This window comes from Cynara cardunculus (genome assembly GCF_001531365.2).
Source record: "Cynara cardunculus var. scolymus isolate 2C chromosome LG 17, CcrdV1, whole genome shotgun sequence".
Classification (NCBI taxonomy): domain Eukaryota; kingdom Viridiplantae; phylum Streptophyta; class Magnoliopsida; order Asterales; family Asteraceae; genus Cynara; species Cynara cardunculus.
The window spans coordinates 4,965,812-4,988,261 of NC_037544.1; the positions used below are offsets into that span (position 1 = coordinate 4,965,812).

Consider the following 22,450-nt stretch of genomic DNA (forward strand, 5'->3'; position numbering starts at 1 on the left):
TTCTTCAGTTGTATTTTTTGTTCTATAAACACATAAAAGATGCTCACATTGTGAAACAATATATGTAATCAATACATTAAATACAAGTCATATATAGAAAAAAAAATCATGTAAAATAACATATGATACATCAATTATCGTAAAAACTATGTTGCTATTTAACCTTTTAATAAGTATTTTTATTAAATTTTAATTATAATTAAAACTAATGTAATTTTATTTAATTCTAAAGACCCGTTGTTCAAAAAAATAGGATTTATTTTTAATAATGTTTTAAAATATATTAATAATCAGTTAAAAAATGTAATTTAATTATTTCTACACCCTTTAAAGAATACGCAATAACTCGTTGGTTAATTATTTATAATATATTTATATATATATATATATGTGTGTATAATTCAGTTCTTTTCAAAATCCTACAAACCAGATATTTCAAATCCCACGAACAGATTTCGTCCAACGAAATATCTCCGTAAAGTTTCATTTACCGCACTGTCGGTAGTAAATATTAAACTATATATTTTTTATCATTAAATATGACATTTTTAAATTAATATTTGAATTAATGTACCTTTTTTTAATGCAATTTATTATTAAAAAAAAAAGGACATGAATATAACATAATACGACATGGAAATGTCTCTATCATGCATTTGACTTATTGATTTCATAATTAAAATAGAGAGATAAAGTAAGGTGGGTCTACTGCAACATTTGAGGAATCCTAAGGGGGTTTTCTGCAAATAAAGTCAAAACCTAATGGCAAAAGAGATGCTCTACGAAGCTACCTTTCACTTATTTACATCTTTGGTCCTTAATGTTTACACAATTTCTCATATCGATCCCTAACTTTAACGACACCATTCTTCCGAGCGTTCCATCCGTTTTAAAACCGACTCCTTTTTTAGATTATGAAAAGTTCAACGATTTTAAACCTTGTAGTTATAGATGTTCTCGATATTTTAAATGACATAAGACGTGACGTGTCGGTAAAGTCGAGTTTCGAGTCTTAGGAATTATGGCGAACGTTTTTTGAACATGACGTATATATGACTGGAAATTTGTATATTGTATATACAGGCGAATGATCGTGTGAGAAATAGAGTTAAGGTGAGAAGTGTAAAAAGCGATTATAACCCTTTATCATTTTTAATCTCTTGTCCACCCATGTACAACGATTCTCACGGGAATTGATTCGGTGCATCTCATCTCGGTGCACCTCATCCTAATGTGCAGATGATGGAAATCCCTTCTTACACTTCTTACTTTAATTCTCATTCAAACGAAAACACCTTCATCTTACAAAAAAAAAGAGACTAAGAAGATTAAAAAAATATTAAAAGTAAAAAAAATAAAAGTCAGTCTTACGAAAACACGCATCGAAGTTGGACACTGGTGTATCATAAGTATACCATTACATCGAAGACGAGTCTTGCCTCACGGTACAACAACCGTCACCAGTGGCGGATCCATGATTTTGGTCTAGTGGGAGCACCTTTAAGGTAGCTTAAACACCCACAAAGTCGTCCGATGTGTTTTTAGTCTAATTCCACCATTCCAAGAGATTTTTGAAGTTTTTTTGGATTATTTCAAAGGATTTTTTAAGGTTTTTTTTATCGATTTCGAGGAACTTTTCATTTTTTGATTGATTTCGAGATACTTTCTTTAGTTGGTGGGGGCCCTAACAAGAAATTACTGAGGAGAACCATAGTAGAAAGTAAAAAATACAACTTTTAACCTTAGGAAAATTCCTCTTCTTTATTTTTTAATGGGGCCTTTCCCCCCACCTTTTACATGGTAAGTCCGCCCCTGACCGTCACGTCACACCTTTTAAAACAATGGTTGTTCTACACGTCATGAAAGAGTGGGTTGCGACCAAACATTACGTTTTAGGTCGGATTTCACAATTTGGACCAAATACAGTTTTTTTCTTCATTTATTTACAGTATATTACGTAAAAACTTAATATAAAATACAGTTCGAAACCATAAAATCTAAAAAAGAACACAAATTTTGTAAATCACTTTTACTTTTTTTTTGTGGGTGATAAAATTTTCTTAATTTATTATTTTGTACTAAATATTTAAATATATTTATTAATTAGAAAAATAAGAAAGATTGCACTTGCTTGCTAGCCCCTCAAGCCTTCACTATCTTCATTGACCCAAAAAAAGCATCACAATTTAATTAACTATTAGAGTTGGTGGTATTCCTATGAACAAAAAGTCAAGGATATAAGATATTCTCTTCCTTTTTGTGTATATTATATTTATATTAATATATATATATATATATATATATATATTATAATACATAATATACTTTGATCAAGTAAGAACAACTTGTTTTCGTGAGACCCGTTAAACCATTTTTTGTTGTTGTAAAGTTTCAAATGTAAAAAAGTGGTCTCATGAAAACAGATTGGTCTCACATGGATCCAACCCACACATAATATATATATATATATATATATATATGCAACCTTTTGTGTGTATATATTAATTGTGAGAGCATATGTGACATGAAAAGGATGAGAAGAGGCATCCTTATCTCACACACTTGTTGGTGACTGTGTTTTTCACCACATGACCAAAATGCCACCTTTTTTCTCTCCTAAAAAGAACCCTTTTTTATTTATGAGAAAATGCTAAAAGTTATATAAAATATTTACAAAATTTATGCATTATTTGACTAAGTCTATTCAATGCCAAGACCTATTTAATGATTATTTATAGAATATGAATCAAATTTATATATTGCTTTATAAACTATATCAAATTATATACAATTTCTCAAATATAAATCCTCATTTTGAATCGGATACATATAGTTTTGGAAAAACACGTACTTTCTTCAAATAAACAGTAAATTTTAAATCACAAGGGTGACGTCCGATTGGTTTTATCTTGGATTCCAAAGGCCAAAAGTGTCATGTTCGAATCTAAGGAAGAATAAAACTCTCTTTGTGGCCACAAATGTTCAAATGCGATGACTTTGGGATTCCTGCAAAACGGGTTGTCATTCTGGGATTAATCGGCTCGCATAACAGTCTGGATATCCAGGTTAATAAATAATAAATTTTACTTGATTAATTTTTGTGATATATATATATATATATATATATATGTATATATATCTTTTATGGTAAGAGTTAGACAAAAGGGTAGACCAATATCCAAATCAAATGGTACATTTCTTTTTTCAAGCCAATCTTTTTTGCTTTCTACTTTCACTTTTCACCTCTTTTGAGAAAATCAAAATTCACCTTAGTTTCCTTTTTTAATAAATGTTCCATTTTCATCTTTTGGGTTATTTAAAAATAATTTAGGCATATCCAAGGTGATTTGGACAATATCATATATAATATCTGATTTTTGTCTCCAAAATGATATACACATGGGACCTCTTCATACCTTCTGGTCAATTTGGTTGGTTATTTTGTGAAAAAACTCTAAAAAAATGGTCATTTTGTTAAGGTACAGTGTATAAAATGGTCATTTTAATCACTTTCCATTTTATGTATTCCATAACAAGTTTGTATATCTAAGCATCATACCTTAATTTAAAGTGGGCATACTATATTTATTTGTTTTAATTGTGATTTATAATGTTTTATTAATTTTTTAATATTTTTTTTGATTAATCTGGATATCCAACCCGCTATGTGAGCCGTCTCAAGGCGACCACATGCTTTGCACGTAGCCCGGGGTCACCACATTTGAACCTCTGTGGCCACAAAGGGATTTTTTTCCTCATTGGATTTGAACCTGAGACCTCCTGTTAGTTTTGACTTTTGAAGTCAAGCTCAAACCAATCAGGCACCATCCTTATGATTTAATTTTTTAATATTTAACCAATAATAAAGATATTTGTATTAAATTTTTTACCAAATAAATTGAATTTTCAAAATAGTTAAATATCTTTTATAATAAATTTACTTACTGTAACAAATTAATAAGATTATATGATACAATAATCTTACTTTATGTATGTATTTCTCTTTTTAAAAAATTAAAATGGGTGCAAATATAAACAATAATGGCTAGACGACCTTATTATTTGTAAACCGAATAAAAATTCATATATCTGATTTAAAAGCAAGATTGGAGATTAAATATACACACATTTGGCATTTGTTGTTCCAGAAAAAAAAATCGAACTACTGTTTTTGTAAATACCCTTGATTTTATGCAAGAGCGTGTGAGTAAAACAATCTGAGAAACAAAGACTGAATAGAAAAATTCATAGAATTAGAGGAACTGATCAAGGAATACTCGGAGATCTATTATCGCTTTTGCATGTTCTCCGAAATTTAAAGTAGGGTCAAATTCTCCGGGAAGATCAGCCTGTTATCCCTAGAGTAACTTTTATCCGTTGAAATTCTTCGATTCTTCTAGAAGCAGATGATTAAATCCTCGCAGGGGCAGAGAACCCGTCACTGTCTCGGCTATGCTACTTGAGGCTCTGGGAATAGAACCCGTCAATAAAATATCCCTAGAGAGAAATAAGGCTAAGCAAATACTCCAACACTCCATTTTTGTCATATATATCCCGATCATGATTTTCCCAACCCTAGAGGGAAATGCGGGGTTTCTCTCGCTTTTGGCATAATGGGCCCCTCACAACATCTTCAACAGATTCTCAAAAATAAAAAAATAAATATAAGAATTTTAGACAAAAAACTTTTTTTCATTAGCCTGGATGTCCAACCCGCTATGCGAGCCGACTAATCCCAGGACGACCACCTGCTTTGCAGATAGCCCGGAGTCATCGCATTTGAACCTCCGTGGCCACAATGAGATTTTTATTCCTCCTTAAATTTGAACTTGAGACCTCTTGGTACTTTTGACCTTTAGAGCCAAGCTCAAACTAATCAGACACCACCCTTGTGGTTAGCAAAAAAACTTGATCCAACAAAATTTTCAAAATGAAGAAAGTAGGGGATACCGGGATAGTGAAATCCTTCAAATTTAGAAAACTCCCATAAAATAATTACCATAAAAGAAATAATTTATTATTACATCCCATCAATAAAAACGATGACATTAAATCTGTAGGAGAAATAACTGATATTTTATTAAATTTATGAAACATTTTAATAATATAATTAATATTGTGATCTTAAAATCTGTTAGAATTAAATGTACGATCTTTTGAAGCTTTTTGAGTTTTAATTCTCGATTTTAAAAGCATTTTTAACCAATTAATGTAAATAGAAAAATAAAATAAAATAAAAATAAAAATAAAAATATTTATTTTTATAATAAAAATACAAAGCATTGAATGCCATACGCTACATGTTAGAATTTGTTCATCTGAGTTCCATTTGTACAATTTGCTTCTTTTGATGCAAAAGACAAAAAGGCCAACACTTTGCAAAAGCCATTAACAAGCAAAGGTAGAATCACTTTCTCACAGTAATAGTCGCTGGTCAAAAGTATAATATCATAAGCTCCGCGTCTTTTCCATTCAATCACAGAAACACCCACCAATTGTAGTTGATTCAATAGAAAATTTGTTGTGGGTTTGAATGATTTGTGGTTTTAGGTGAAAACCCATTTGATTTTGGGTTTAAATGATCGGATTTTGGTGAGAAATTTGTGTAGGGTCCATCAGGGGTGAGACGTCTTTCTCTGTTTAACTGCATGAACTGTGTTTCTGATTGGCAGAGCTAAACAGAATCTTACAGATTTTGTTCTTCGTGTCGTAATTCTCAGAAATTTAATGTTTGTTGGATGATTTGTCTGATTATGTGTTCTTCGTGCCGCTGGTTAATGATGCTTCATTAAGGATTTTCGCAAGCTGCGTTCTGTCAACTCGTCTGTAAGAGTGATCGATCTTTGATCTTCGTTCTCTTGTTACTTCTGAAGTTGTTGAAGTGAAAATGGAGTTTAATTCTTCAAAGCATAAGCGCGCCAAGAGGTACTCTCTTCCTTTCTTGCTCATTAGATGTGTTATTTGGAATACCCCACAACCGTTTGATGATTTTACTGTGAGAAAGTATAATGTAAGAATTAATAGCTTTGATTGCTCTGTTTTTGAGGGATCCTGCAAAAGGGTGAGTATCGAATCTGTGATCTTATAAACTTATGTTCTTTGAATACATTAGATTTTACTTTAGTGATTATGTGAACAGAGACCGGATCAAACAAGAAGCTTAAATATCGTGAGAGGTTAAAGGAAAGTTCATATGTGAATTATTGAAAAAATCCCGAAAAAATCTAATTGAAGATGCATATGTGACGTGACATTACAGATTATTCACATGGGTTCTCTTACGAATCTTCAAATGGGGTTTTTCAATGATTCACATATGAATCTTTCTGAAACTTTCCTTCTTACCTTCTCATGGTATTTAGTATATGAATAATAAGGTGAACTTTATTGAAATTAATCCACTGAAGCTTAAAATGAGTGTTGAGTTCCACATCGGCTACATTTGGAAAATTTATCCACCATTTGTCTCCCTAAGGAATCTTTTGGAGAATAATGTAATGGAGTTTTCACATATTCTCACATGGTATCAAAGCCATGGTCTATCAATCTAGGCACTCAACACCGTTGGAACCTCCGTTCTTTCTTCAAGGGCTTTTTTGGAGAATAATCTAATGAGGTTTCACATATTCTCACAAATGAGGAGTTATTTGTTGTTGTTATGATAGAAAAATTGATTCACAATTAGAGTTCACGTTCAAACTCCATTGACATATAAATACCATTATATCAAATGCTCACATCATGTTTACTCCATTTCAGTGATCTTGCCAGAAAAAGAATCCATGAGGATAAGAACCCCATCCTCAATGCTCCTCAACCTCCAAAAACTGTGAGAAACTTTCATCACTTCTTAGCTTTTGCAACCCATTCAGAACTTACAGTTTATTCATAGCAATTGACTTGTTTCAATAGGTTACAGAGCAGGTGAAGATTTGTGAAGAGCCTCATCAAAGGCGGGTCGAAAGCATTGAAGTTAAAACCTCCCTAAAAGAAGAGGTTTACTGTTTTGCTTATACATTTTCTTTTGTAAAATGAATTTCTACATTGATGTGAACTAGGAGGTCAATCATAAGCTCTTATTAGATTCGATCATTTCGATATTTATGTAGATTGAACACCAAAGGGTGGTCATTGGCCGAGCGGTACTCGAGTTACCGTTGGAGCCCAACCTCCTAGGAGGTCAAGGGTTCAAGCCTTACCAAAGGTGAGAAGTGTGCGTGGACATTTGATGATATTAATGTCATATAACTTCAAAATTTGTGTAGATTGAACAACTCCAGAAGCAACTTGAGGACCAACTTATAATACGCAGTGAACTAGAGAAGGCAACAACAAGTCGACCTTTCTTACACGATTTTGTTGATGAAGCCTCGCTCACGAAGGTATGTGCCCTTGCACCTTGTGGTGGACTTACAGTTTCTGTTATAGCACTAGGAATCGGTGCCGTTAGTCTAAGCTAAAACAGAGCCTAACTGAACGTTCAAGATTGGATTCAGAAGCTGAGGAATGCCGATTAAGCAATTCCCCCCATCCCGATAAAGGGAATCACCCGTGATTCGATAACAAGTGTTGGTCCAAACATGTGAACCAATAAGCGATATCAACCGGCCAATTTGGTCTGGTTTGGGGATATCACGGTCCAGTCCTGGTTTGAAAAACTTTCAAAGTTATTGTTTCGGTCCGGGTCAGGCATCACAGCCCGGTCAGGCCGAAATTTTGGGGGCAGGCCCGGCCCAAAAAAGCCCCACCTTGAAAAGCCTGGAAAAGGCTGGTAAGCCCAAAAGACCCCAAAAAAGCTCGGTCTGAAATTTCCTGTTTGGGTCCTTTTTTAACCCCAAAGCCTGGCCGGGTCTAAAAAAGCCCGGGCCTTTTTTTTGTTGTTGATAGCAATGACTAATTGATCAGTGGCATTATTCTTCTAATACCTAAAAATTACAAGCTCATATGTTGTGGAATTAGGATATAACATTGATGAACATGATCATCATTTTGACATTTCTCATCTTTTGTGCTTAAAAATTCAGTCTTCTAAGGATCTAATCAAGGAAATATCGCTACTGGAATTTGAAGTTAAGCATTTGGAGAAGTATCTTCTCTCTTTGTATCGTAAAACTTTCCAAAAGAAGGAACCATCTTTATCTGCAACCGATACCAAATCAATATTGAAGGAACAACAGTCGTCACTTGTCAACTCTAGCAGTTTTATGCCAGCTCGAGCCTCAACTGATAATCCACCTAAAGATTTTGGTCCCATTTTGGAGTCACAGCCAATGGAAGATTCGTATGTGAATCGAAGCCACTCATCGCTTTCTTACAGAACTCCACCGATTTATATGGCTGTTAATCAAGCTGTGGAATCATACCATTCCTTACCATTAGGAATGTTGGAGGTAAGCAATTAATACATCTACAAGGCTTATGATTCAAGAGTGATATAACTTGTCCATAATTGCAATATTTCTACTTTTGGAAAGTTTTCAAGATTCTCTTTCTTATAGAATATGTCTAAAAGAGTCCTCATAAAGAGAGGGAAAATCCCTATATATTTATATGTGCAAGTGTTGGTTCGTGACCGAGTGATGTGGGACTCCAATACTTTTATTGTGTTGCTCCCTTGGTTCATATTTTTATTTTAGTTTGTCCAAAATAAGTGTCAGTTTTCCAATTCCACCCTTAATTATGAGATGGAGAAATTTGTTACCCACTTTATTACTAAGGGTAAAATCGTCATTTAATTAATTAAAAAACGTAACAGTAACACATTTCCAAAACTGTCTGCCGTTTTCCTTGTGGACATTTATTTTGGGACGGAGAGAGTATTTATCAAAGGGTATTAGATATAACTATTCAATCAAAAGTTGCAGCTTTTATAGGACAAATATGGTAATTTAGTAGCATGAATACTAAAAACCTGAATACACTTTAATCTTGATTTACCAGCATGCTAAGGATGATTGTTCAAGTGTGAGCCTGGCTGAGCATCTTGGTGGATGCATTCCTGATAATATTCCAATGTCTGCAAATCGGCTTTCCGAGGAAATGATCAAGTGCATCTCGAGCATTTATGGTCAAATTGCCGATCCACCCTTGTTCAATCACGACTTCCCTTCATCTCCCCTGTCATTCCCGTCCCCACCTAGTGATTCTTCGCCACGAGACCAGTTTAGCATGTGGAGCCCGCATTGTGAAGGATCAATGGAGTTCGGTGAATCCTATTTCACTACAGTTGAAGTTCAAGGTATTTGCAAAAATACTCAGAGGCTAAGTAGTGTTGAACAGAAGCAACAGAATTTCAGGCAAGTATCGAACATCTTTTAGCCTTTTTGATCCGAACCCACATTTCTTTAATGAGTAATTGACTTTTCAAACCAGCGTACTTGGTTTATCGTTGCAAACAAACCAATGTTTTTGCACAAATGCAAGAACACTACATTTTGCAACGATGAGCGGTTGTACACAAGGAATGTTAAGTATATGGTCATTTTTGCATTTATACTTCTAGGGGCAGGTTCTAATGAGAACCGTAAATATTTTTGACAACATGAGAACCAACTATTCATGCTTTATTCATAACAAATGACACAATAGATATTTATGATGAAAATTACCCATGACGAAAATACATGATATTAATGTTGAAAATGCATAATATTCATGATTTTATTCAAGATTATTTGATGATGAATAATTCATGAAATAGTTGGTTCGCTGGTTCTCAAAACATTTATGGTTCTCATTTGAACTTTCCCATACCCTCCTATAATTTGTTAAAATCCCCCATAATCAAAAACTGTAGCATTCTTATGGCATTTCCACAAAAAAACTATGATTAGTCTGCAATGACAAGTCCAAGTATGATAGTTCGAAAAATCAATCACTCCGGATTCTTGTTCTTTAGAAATCATAAACGCCCTTATTGATGTCGTTTTGCAGGTCTCTTGTTTCTCAGTTAGAACAAATTGATCCTAGAACGTTGAAACACGAGGAGAAGCTAGCGTTCTGGATCAATATACACAATGCTCTAGTGATGCATGTACAGTTTCCTATCTTCTACCAGTTGTCCTTTGATATCAAGTTTCAAACAAACTACTTCCAGTTTTGTAATCAATATGAATTTTATATCGTTTTTTACTCCGTTAAGCGATTTGAGGTGACTTTTTTAATCCCATTGCATTTTCATGATCTGTTGCAGGCCTACTTGGTTCATGGAACTCCTCGTGGTGCTCTTAAGAGGATATCGTTAGTCTTAAAGGTGAAATCAGACATTTTACATTTCCACGAATATATCATGATTCTATACCATGTAATCTAAAATGTATTTCTAAATGATACAGGCTGCTTATAATATTGGCGGTCATAACATTAGTGTCGGAGATATACAAAATACAATACTGGGATGCAGACCGCCTCATCCGGGACAGGTATGTTTTCATCAAACTCTAGTGATCTTTGTGCTTATTTTGTTTTTGATATCGATGAAAATCCACCAAAAGAACACTATAGTTCTCAAGAATGAATGAGTTTGGACAAATAATGTTGAGTGTGTTGGTCTTTTTACACTTGCATTTTCACAAATCATCCAAGATCACGTAAGCGCTATATGGATTAAGCTGTCTATATGGATTGAGCTAAATTGTTGTTTGTTTATTGTGCTGAATAAATTGTCTGAATGATAGTTTGCAGTGAAAGGTGAAGTATGATAGTTCAAATTCCTATCACTCTTTACACTTGTATTTTCACAATCGTCCAATATCACTGTATAGATTAAAATGTCAGTATGGATTAAGCTGTCTATATGAATCAAGTTGAATTGTTATTTATTTGTTATGCTGAATAAACTATTTGAATGATGGATTGCAATGAAAAGTAAAGTATGATAGTTCAAAAATCCCATAACTCCTTTTTTATGAGACTAATGATCATTCTTTGCTTCTAGTGGTTTCAATCTTTGCTGTTTCCGAGCCCAAAGTACAAGTCTAGAGATGTACGAAAAGCATACGCAATGAAGCACTCACAACCTCTCGTATACTTCGCGCTCTGTTCAGGAAGCCTTTCGGACCCCATGGTACACAAATCCGAACCTTCACCAGTTCAAGAATGCCCATTTTGCATTTTGTTGTATGAATGCATGAAGAAACACAAAGAAAAACCAGATAGACACTACAACAAAACGGGTCTTTTAGGACGCATTTGTTCCCTCATAAAGTACTTAATGGGTCTAATAAGTTTATAGGACCAAAAACCGGTGCCATATCTAAAGGAGTTGCAATAAGTTGTTAGCACAAAGTTAGACGACTTAACAAGTTCTATCTAACAAACTTGGACAACCTAATAAAACACAAAAAATAAATCGTCTTAATAAAACCTATTTATATGACACTTTTGAAAAAGGTCCTATATATAGAAGGTTAATAGGACATAATTCAAAAGTATTCTATACAAATATTAATGAGACTATTTACTTTTTATGTGCTATTAGATTGTCCAACTTCATCTATGAAACTTGTTAGGTGACGTAACTTCATCCTATCAACTTATTGTAACGCCTTTAGATTGAATGTATTGTTTCTGGTCCCGTTTAGCGGAAAAATCATCATACGATTGATTTCTTTCAAGTTAGATCCATAAAGTTGTGGATCAACCACAAGGGTGGTGCCTGATTGGTTTGAGCTTGGCTCCAAAGGTCAAAAGTACCAGGAGGTCCCAGGTTCAAATCCAAGGAGGAATAAAAATCCCCTTGTGGCCACGGAGGTTCAAATGCGGTGACTCCGGGCTATCTGCAAAGCAGGTGGTCGTCCTGGGATTAGTCGGCTCGCATAGCGGGTTGGATATCCAGGTTAATAAAAAAAAAGTTATGGATCAGCTAACAGCAGCCGTGATTAGGCACCGAACCTAACATTCTTGTTCTTCGTTTCAATGATTCAGGTGCGAATATACACACCGAAGAGCATTTTCCAGGAGCTTGAAGTTGCGAAAGAAGAATACATTCATAGTAACTTCAAGATACAAAAAGGGCAAAAGATGTTTCTCCCAAAACTTGTGGATCTTTATGCAAAAGATTCAGGGTTGTGCCACACTGGTCTGATGGACATGATCGAACATTCGGTGCCTGATTGTTACCAGAAAAGCTTCAAACAGATTCGAAAAGGGAAATCTACGAAGAAAATCGAGTGGGTGGCTCATGATTTCGGTTTTCGGTATCTACTTTCACCAGATTTAGCCAAGTGAAAGCTTGAAATCTGGAAGGTGGTTCATACCCAGATGATGTTTTGTGTGTTTGCATGCATACGGTTTTAGAACCGTGTAAAAAAGGTGATGAAAACCACATAAAATATGCATCGGTTTTTTTTAACAAGATTTTGAGGGTTTGAATGGTTGTGATTGAGAATTGTAGTGTGAAATGAGTGCCATTCTTTTTATTATTATTCTCTTGCATTTTTATATGTAAATTTTACAATAGCAAGAGATGAGTTTGATTATATGTTATGTATATTGTTTCTAATAGTTTTGCATTTTTCAACAAGAAAAATTGCATGAAAAAAATAACGTACTGTAATTTGATTCTTATTTTGGGTAACGTACTTTCAAAATTTTTATTTTGATACCTAAGATGTAAAGTTTTAAACATTTAAGTATCTCGGTAAACGATTGAAACATTAACCAGTTATCATGTTGATGTGTCGAGTGATGTGATATACAACTCAATATTATTTGCTGACGTGGTTAGTGACATGAATTTTTTTTAATCTAAAATTAGTCCTTTTTTAATCTAAAATTAGTTTTGAACCGGTTACCCAGATACTTAAATTTTACATTTTAGGTACCAAAATAAAAGTTTTGAAAGTACGTTACCCAAAATAAAAATTTAGTTAAGGTACGTTACTTTTTCATGCAATTTGCCATTTGCAATATTGTTTCTGGATTAAAATGGGTTGCAACTATTGTAATTGTAAAAACAAATGTTATTTTAATCATGGGTTTTCGGGTCAGTTTACGCACCGACTAATCCTCGAGCAATCGTGAATGGTTTAGAGTCATCGTAGGTGAACTTTCATGGTCACAAAGGCTTGACAATGTGTGGATTCGAACGGGAGGTCGAAAAGGAACAAATGTCGTGTGATCTTGTTTCAAATGAAAGTAATGTGGTCGATTGGCGATTGGTTCTTGATGGGGCTAGTTAAAAAGGTTTAAAAGGGTACCCGTTTTTTTAATAACGGGTCGAGGCTTGAACAATAAAATTAAGGTTTAATAGTTACAAGAAATATTGACTGCTTCGTATTTATTTTGTTGTGCGTGTATATACGGATTGGTTCAAATGAAAAGACTAAATATCGTGAGAATGTAAGAAAGAAATGTTCATATGTGAATCATAAATAAAATCGAAAATTCTATCTGAAAATGTATATAAAAAAACTAAAATACAAGGATGAATAAAAATCCCCTTGTGACTACGGAGGTTCAAATGCGGTGACTCCGGGCTATCTGCAAAGCAGGTGGTCGTCCTGGGATTAGTCGGCTCGCATAGCGGGTTGGATATCCAAGTTAATCAAAGAAAAAGAAACTAAAATACATCTCTAAACTAATTGAGTTAACAAAACTTTTTGGACGGATTTAGACTCAGGGATCCAATGTACTATAAAATACAAACCATAGGGATGTAATTCGTAGATAGTTTAAAATAAAGACCCAAAGTGTTAAAACACATAAACTACAAGGTCCAAATTTGTAATTTACTTTTAAGAAAGGGACCAAATCCAAGACAAATTGCATACGGTGTTGAAGGATAAGTGTTTCATCGTTTAAAGTATATGACGATAATGATAAATATAACGATAAAGCTTAGAGATAGAGATGGTGATAAACATATTAAAGTTAGATTACTGTTATGTTTTCTTATGGTAACCTGTTTGTAACTCATCCCTATTTAAATGTTTTATGATTAATGAGAATAAAACTGATTTCTCGATTCCCTATATTATTTGTTCTACAACATAAGGTTCTTTTTTAATAAACTAGAAGTTACTCGTGCAATACAACGAGATATATCTCTATTTTAATGTTACATTTAATTTTTTTCTTGTCTCTATCGATATTATAATACGACTTTATGTGGTTTTGAAAAAGAGATAATGTTTTTTTAAATAAAATATAAATTTGAAGATACCGTAAATGTGTAAAAAAAATATAAAAGTTTTTGTTTTTTTTATGTAATTTTGTTTAATTCTGTTTTTTTATTATAAATTTAATTTATATTTTAACAACAAAGTAATTTATTTTTGATTTAATAATATAATGCTTTTATAAATATAATAATTAAATATTTTTTTAGAAGTCAATAATTATCTTAATTATATTTTAGATTTTTTATATTTAAAATGAGGTGTTTATTCTCTATTTAATTATGTTTATCTGCGATTAGTTACATGAATTCAAACATGAAGTTTTAATAAGTTGTATTTACGGACAATTTACTTGTAATCTTAAGTCTTAAATAATATGCATCAATAAACAGTACTTCATACAAAAAAAATTAAGAGTTTTTGTCAAATGTTTTATAATATAGTATAAATACTATAGATAAAGATAAAACAACCAATTCCATAACAAATAATAAATTCATTAACCAAAAAATTCAAAACTTAGGGGCTGGTAAGTGTTTAGCGGTAAAATTTAACACTATTATTTACGTATCGATAAGATTTTAGTCTACCAAAACGACATCCTATGCAACAATTTACCCGGTAAACGCTTACCGTGGTAAGAGTCGTCTCCCTCACTTACGGGGTAAGATTCATGGTCCTTGTCTCGCTCTTACCGGATAAGATTTTTTGTTCTTACCATATTCCTCCGGTAAGGTAATATGACTTGGTAAACACTTACCTGGATAAATTTTTGGTAAACGGCCCCTTACTCTATTTTTTATTTAAACATGATTTTTGATTTTTTTTATATAAAAAATTCCATTAAATTTCTTATTCCTTACCTAATAATAAAATTTTATGTTAATGACATGCATGACTGCAAATTGTAAGGATGAAATTGTACAAGTTATTTTCTAATTCGTTCATCGGCTGAGTCTAATAAAAAATCGGAATTAAACCCAAAACCTATCTTCTAATTTAAGCAAAATCACCTTCTCGTTCCTTTAGGGTGCGTTTGGTAATATGGTTATTTTAACACTTTTGTTTTGTGTTGTCTTAATCGTATCAAACATAGGACATACAATTAGTCTTGTGCTGTTCCGTCCTATCTCGTCCCATCCAGTCTGTGTAACACTACCTTACCTTGGGGTGCTCAAAAAACCGACCAACCCGATCAACCCATCCCAATCAAACATGAAATAACTCAACCCGATGTCTAATCGAGTTGAATTTTTTTCAAACCGTAGGTATTGAGTTGATATTGGATTACTATTATTTGAACTCAACCCAACTCGATGAACCTGATATCCTTTTATTTCTTGGATTATACTATCACATATGCTCTTCATATGCACATATTTTCAATCCATTCATATCTCTATATAACTCATTGGTATATATGTTTAGTAATTGTGAACGTATACATGTATATTGAGAAAATTAACTGAATGTGATATATGTAAGAAGTATGGATAAGTTGTGTCAAATGGTTGATAATAAAAAATAAATAATGAGTAAAGAAAAAACATATTTAAAGTTAGAAAAATATTTTAATGTATCAAAGGATCAACCGAACAAGCTTGGATATTGAAATATTATAAAAGGAAAAAAAACGGAGAAGGTGATTTATGAGTGGGGAAGAGGGACGATTTGTTTGATATGAAGAAAGCGATCAATCATGTGTTCAGAAATAACCAGAATCACTTGTATTTCTATACCCCCAACATACCAATAAAAACCCTAAGTTTGTCCCAACTTCCACAAACCAATCGATAATAAGACGAAGCCTACCCACAATCACATTTTCAGTCACAGAGTTATGGATGAAGATGGTATCAGGTTGGTGTTGGCTCGAGCTTCGGAGCTCCGATCCAAGATCACCAATTGTATCCATAATTCATCATCCACTGAGGGTATAAAACAAGACACAGAAACTGAAGATAAAGAAGATGATGATGATGACGACGAGAGCCTTTTGAACATCCGCGATGCTCTCGAGTCTCTTGAGGCCCAACTTTCTTCCTTGCAGGTTTGTTGTCTGTTGTCTCGTTTGTATTGCAGCGTTTCTCTCAGTATTTCGATCTTAAATGGAAAGATGTTGTGGATTTTGTTGCTAATTGCATTATGTTTATAGCTTTCTTTTCTCAATTAGGTTGAGTATCTGTATCAATTTTGAAGTTGAATTGAAGTCCTCAAGTCTGTTTGTTTGATGCTATGGATTTTGTTGCTAATGGCTTCTTATCCATGCTTAGCCTCTTGGTTTCTCTGAGATTGGTTAGTTTCCACTCCCCAATTAAGGCATCATATGAAGAAAGTCTTATTCAAGGCTGTGGAGGATATTATCATCAATCTATAAACTGTTTGGTATTGTTTCTTTGTTCTTTGATGAAGCCATAAAAGGTCCCAAAATGGAAGCATTATTCAGTCCTCCAGATTCTCCTTCACTGCATCCCCTGTTGATGGTTGTGTGTCTTCTTGTGTAACTAAGCAACCATCATTGTCTCAAGCATTTGTGGCAACTATTCATCAAAACCCTTTTTGCAAGTTCTGCACACATCCCTCCAACTGTAACTTCTTTGAATCGCTCCATTCTCTTCTTTAACGCCTGTTGCTAGACTTGCTATCCTCTTTGGTAGCCATAGTGGGATCGAATTGGCTCTGACACCACTTTGTAAGGATCAATTTAGAGGGAGAGATTTTTAAACTTTAAGAGGGTTTAGAAAGAAGCATTTAGAGAGAGAAGCGAGAACATTCTCTTGCAACAGAAGAGTTATTTATAGGTCTAACCTTCTAAGGAACAGCCACCCTACCTACTCATTCAGTTATAACTTATAACTACCAATAAAGTGTTCAACTTTCACACTTCAGACCCTTGACCATGGACAATAGTACAATTCAGCTCTTGTCAACTCATATTCATGACATTATTTCTTCAAAAGATTGATCTTTGTTCTGCTAGGAGTCATGAGTGATTGCAAGGGTAATGTATAACGCTTTTCGACTATGGTTGATCTTTGTTGGCATTTGGCAAGAGAGTAATGCTTGGAGTGTATGAATTTAGAATGAAGTTTAGTCTTTATTAAAATCAGCATTCAACAAATTTGTTCATGCATGTGGTCAAAGTAGGGATTTTTTTGCTTCTTGTGTGGTTGTAATGCATGAGAGTCCATACATTTATGACAAATATAATGTGAACTTGAATATGCTGGAACTTTAATGTAAGCATCAATTTAGTTAGGAGTTTAGGATTTGTGGAGGGTTGATTGGTCGTCGGGGGAAGTGGGAATTGGCTGTAAATTTCGGATATGGATCCTGTTTAGGACTACATCCTCAATCACAACTTCATATAATCTGTCTTATCCATTTTCTAAGTTTCATAATAGAAGCTACTTTTTCTTCTTTCTTATGTACACTATACTGCAGATCTTGGTGTGCATATTTCTAACCAAACCAAACCAAGCAAAACAAGTATATCCCACTTGAAAGTAGAGGCTCTGCAAGGGGTAGGATGTATGCAACCTTACCTCAACCACTAGGATCGAGAGGTTGTTTCCATGAAGGCCTCCAACATGCAGGTTGTACGCAAGCAGGCAATAAGATAAGTAATAAAACAAGTAATCCGAAAAAATAACAAGTAGACTAACGGTTCCATTGTGTCTGCACGATTCAAAGGTGTGCAAGCAGTAAAACATGTAATACAAGTAAATCTAATGTAAATAACGACTTAAACATGTGGGTATGACCCATAAGAAAGTTTAGCAAGAAAGACAGGTCCGGTCCTATTAGGCCCAGCTATCCCACACAAGGAGCCTATTTGCCTACTCTCTACCCTCCACTCTATTCCCTTGACTACACCAAATACTACTAAAAATCAGCCACTCTAGTCCTGTGCCTCCAAGAACTCCTGTCAGAGGTCATGACCTCGGAAATGCATAAAGTTGCCATGTCCGTCCTCAGTTGTTCATCCCACATTCTCCTAGGCTTACCCCTCCTCCTCAACCATGTATATTTCTAACCGTCATGGAATATTTGTCACTCCTCCATCCCAAAATAATTGTCCATATTTCTCTCCATGTTTGTCCCAAAATAAGTATCCAGTTTCAAAAATAGATAACTAAATTCTCAAAAGTACCCTTAATTAATGCACAATATTTAAGACACATAAATTTATTAAGGTTAAAGTTGTCATCGGTTAACTAAATGGTCTAATAATTATGTATGTCTAAAGTTGTGTGTCATTTCTATTGTGAACAGTTATTTTGGGACTGAGGGAGTAACAAATACTGTGTTATGATTAAAAACCGAAAATTTTCGGTTTCTGTTTCCTCATTGTGTCTCCGATATCAACTATGTGAATCTATATTGCAATAACGTCATATTGGCTCTGCCTCTTACCAACATCCTCACCTTCCTACTTTTTCAGGCTTTACAACAGCAACAATTGTACGAAAAGGAAGCATTTTTGGCTGAGATTGATTACAGTCGCAAAAGGTTATTACAGAAGCTGAAAGAGTACAAAGGGGGCGACGATTTAGAGGTCATACAAGAAGCTACTGCTTTTGCTAGCTCAACAGTAGAGATTGAAAACAACGATCTTCTTCTTCCTCCTTACCCGAGGCCCCCTTCTAACTCTCTTGCCTCTGATTCACATTTCCCTTTTAAACACAAAATCTCCCAAAATGGGGTTACAGCTAGCCATTCAGCTAATGAGCTGAAGGGAAGAAGCCACCAATCAGAGCCCAGAGGCTCGATAAAAGGATGGAGACAAGTTATTGGTGCAGCCGCAAAGACGGTATTTACCCTTGTTGGTTTTATAGCTGTTCTGAGTTTGTCTGGTTTTGAGCCCAGAATCGGTAAAAATGATTGGGGCATGTCACAAGAACATCAAGTGAATGAAGACAAGAGAGGGATGAATATTGTCGGGTGCCCACCCGGGAAAGTTCTGGTTGTCGAAGATGGTGAAACTCGATGCCTCGTGAAAGAGAGAGTAGAAATTCCATTCGTCTCTATTGCTACGTCACCAGATGTAAATTATGGGTGCGGGTAAACGGTCGTTTTTTCGTTCTTGCCATTTGTTTATCCAATTTCTATTTGAAATGGTTTTAGTTAAAACTAAATGTGCTGCTTGTTTATGTAGTAAGAATTTTCGACCATTAATTGGTTTATCAGCTGTTTTGGGCCTTTTGGTCATTTGATGTAACACGAAGCAGATATATGTATGTATGTTATCTAGGATAAAGGTCAGGTTTGCGTACATTAAACATTCAGGCTCCACCTCTGGATGGGATATACCGAACCCGTTCGGTTTATCCGTTGTTTTGGGCCTTTTGGACGTTGATGCAACACAAGGCAATTATATATATGTATGTTATTTGGAATAAAGGTCAGATCTACGTACATCTTAAACTTATACCCCCATCTCTAGATGGATATATTGAGCCCATTTGGTTTCTCTCTTTATTTGGGTCCTTTTGCCATTGATGCACAACACCAAGCAGTTATATGTATGTTCTTTAGGAATTAGGATTAGATTGACAATGGGTAAGATAAACCCGTTATCCGTTATGTTTCGACCCATTGAATAAAGGTGTGGGTAAATAAAATTTTATCCACTTATTACTGTTTACTCAACATTTTAATGGGTAGGATATGGTTAAACGGTTTTCTGTTATCAATTACTTGTTACTGGTATATACCTACCCTTTACGATATATACACACACAATAATATAGAAAGTTTATATTAGTATACATAGGAAAGGATCATTTCAGAACTGGTAAGTATTTGAGAAGTAAATAAGTGATCTTAGCCCTTCATATGGTTAACATTTGCGGCTTTGACTATGAAGCACCGGATAGTTCGTTGCATGGGTATGCGAAAGATAGAGATAGTTTCGTAAATTTTACAAATAAGCAGCAAACAAGTTCATATGTGAACCCGTGTGATTCACATATGAACCAGTTCATGTTCATATGTGAACCAGTTAATTAGCTCATATATGAATCGGTTAATTAGTTTATATGTGAATGAGTTAAAATAGTTCATATGTAAATAACACGGGTTCACATATGAACATATAGTTCGTATATGAACCTATTTGCCACGTATTTGTAAACGTTACAAAACTACCCCCTTTAATTTGATCAGTTAAAGCTGCAATTCTTAACCAGTCAAATCCGATTTTAACCATATGAAGGATTATGATCATAGTTCTCAAATATTTATCACTTCTCAAAATAACCTAAGGCTAAATACATAATTATATAAAGTTAAATATTAATATTTTTCTATATAATGTTATCGTATATGTTGTATATTAATATGTAATTTAATTTACTTTTTTATATTTATCAGATAAAAGAGTCCATGATAATTAAATGAAAAACAAAGCGGAGTCGGAAAAACAAATATAGAAATTACAATTATTATATGGCTTAAAATATTATACCATAATTATATTTCAAGTATTATAAAATGTTTACTAGAAGAAATTAGATATAAAATGCTAAATTTATGAACTTATGTTTTATTAACAAGGCAGCAAGTTAAAAGAAAATGCAACGTAATTTGTCTTGCTTCCTGTCAGTATGGCAATTGGTTGACATTTAAACCGGTTATTCAAATACTTAAATGTTCGAAACTTTATATTTTAGGCATCAAAACGAAAGTTTTAAAAGTACATTACCGAAGAAATCAAGGTAAAATACATTAATTTTTCATGCAATTTGCCCTTATTAATATGTTTAAAGTTTAACAAATTTATTTGTAATCGAAAATGAAATTTTGTTTTTACCATTTATCTATTACCCGTTTCATCATCCGGTAATTTAATGGGTAGCGTAGGATATGGATAATTACTCAACTGAGACCCACATTTTAAATGGATAGGGTAACAAAATAACCCTTACCTTGCCCGTTGTCTGTCCTAATTATGATAGAGGTCAAATCTGCGTAATTTTACCTTGTGACCGCACCACTGGATGTGATATACCAAGCCTTTTTGGTTTATCTGTTGTTTTGGGTCTTTTGTCCATTGATGCAACACCAAGCAATTATATATATATTATGCTTTTTAGTATAGAGGTCAGATATAAGATATATTGGGTCTGTCTGGTTTCTGGCTTCTACAGATGGGAGAAAGCTTTTAAAGAAGATCAAGATGCTCTTTTTGTCGGGTCATGTAATGTTACGATGAATGCACGAGTGAGTTGAATCACAATGTTTGTATTCGAATAAGATTTTGATCTCGTTCACTAGAAAACAGTAACATTTCCTTCACTTAAAATCAAGATTAAGATTCTGTCCCACCCTGAGTCTTTATCTTTTTAAGTAAACGATACATACTTCCTTGAAGATTGAACAGTTAAAGTCTACGAAACAGATGATGTACAAGCAATGCTAGGAAGATCAGAGAAAATTGGTTCAAGTTCTTCTTTACAAAAACGGAAAGTTGGATTCATTTTCATCCATATCAGCTTCAAAATCAAATAGTAATTCATCAGCTCCAGCTTCAGTTTCAATACCGTAGTCCTGAATTCCACCAATTTCTTTTGAGAACACCTCATTAAATCCAACGTTTGCAGACATACCCAATAGCAACCTTATTTCAAATGTGGAGACCGTCGACTTTTTAACCATTGGCTCGATCTATGGGTGTGCAGCAACTACCATCTCCAAGCCTGTAGTCCTTTCACTTTCACCAGCTTGAATAGGACTTTGTTCATTAAGCTCATCAGAGTTTTCACTTTCAGATAACACATCTCCTTTACCCCTCGAAGACTCAACCACTTTTTGTTTCTTCTTCTCCCCCTCATGGTGATCAGGATCATCCTGATCATCATGTCTTTGTTTAAGAGAAGTGGCTTGAGCTCGGCAAATATTCTCCAAACTTGAAACACGTTCAGACAGCAAATCAATAGAATTTTGCAAATTTGCAATAGATTGGGTAGAAGTAGCTATTGTAGAACCAAGCTTTGACAAGTTTGAGACTACAACACTTTGAAAGTTAGAAAACTCTGAGGCTCTAATAGTTTGGGACTCCTCCAATGATTGTCTTAGCATCCCGACCAAGTCTGCATCTGTCGAGTCCATGTTTGGTTCACATATCATCTTGGCATATAACATAGACTTAAGATCATCCACCGAGTAATTTGATTCTGCTTGAGGTTGAGGTGCAGGTGGTGGCGACGGTGCATGACTTTCTTCTTCAGTCGGTTGCTTACCCTTCAATAACCGCTTTAACTCGTTGATTTCTTCCATCAAAGTATCATGAAAAGCCTTTAAGGGGTCGTTCAAAAACTCCCTCGACA

General features: G+C 34.1%; 2 protein-coding genes across 2 annotated transcripts; both read left to right on the forward strand.

Moving 5' to 3' along the window:
• Positions 1-5,511: 5,511 nt before the first annotated feature.
• LOC112500990 lies at positions 5,512-12,507 on the forward strand. The gene is made up of 11 exons (XM_025104614.1): positions 5,512-5,925; positions 6,760-6,829; positions 6,913-6,996; positions 7,266-7,382; positions 8,025-8,390; positions 8,941-9,296; positions 9,934-10,033; positions 10,193-10,252; positions 10,335-10,421; positions 10,937-11,065; positions 11,926-12,507. Exons 1-11 carry the CDS (start codon positions 5,888-5,890, stop codon positions 12,226-12,228), a joined length of 1,710 nt encoding a protein of 569 aa, XP_024960382.1. The 5' UTR covers positions 5,512-5,887; the 3' UTR covers positions 12,229-12,507.
• A 3,290-nt stretch (positions 12,508-15,797) lies between these two features.
• Positions 15,798-19,397, forward strand: LOC112500854 (plastid division protein PDV2-like). Its single transcript, XM_025104452.1, has 2 exons — positions 15,798-16,170; positions 18,565-19,397. The coding sequence occupies exons 1-2, from the start codon at positions 15,961-15,963 to the stop codon at positions 19,186-19,188; spliced, it is 834 nt and encodes a 277-aa protein (XP_024960220.1). The 5' UTR covers positions 15,798-15,960; the 3' UTR covers positions 19,189-19,397.
• The last annotated feature ends 3,053 nt before the right edge of the window (positions 19,398-22,450 follow it).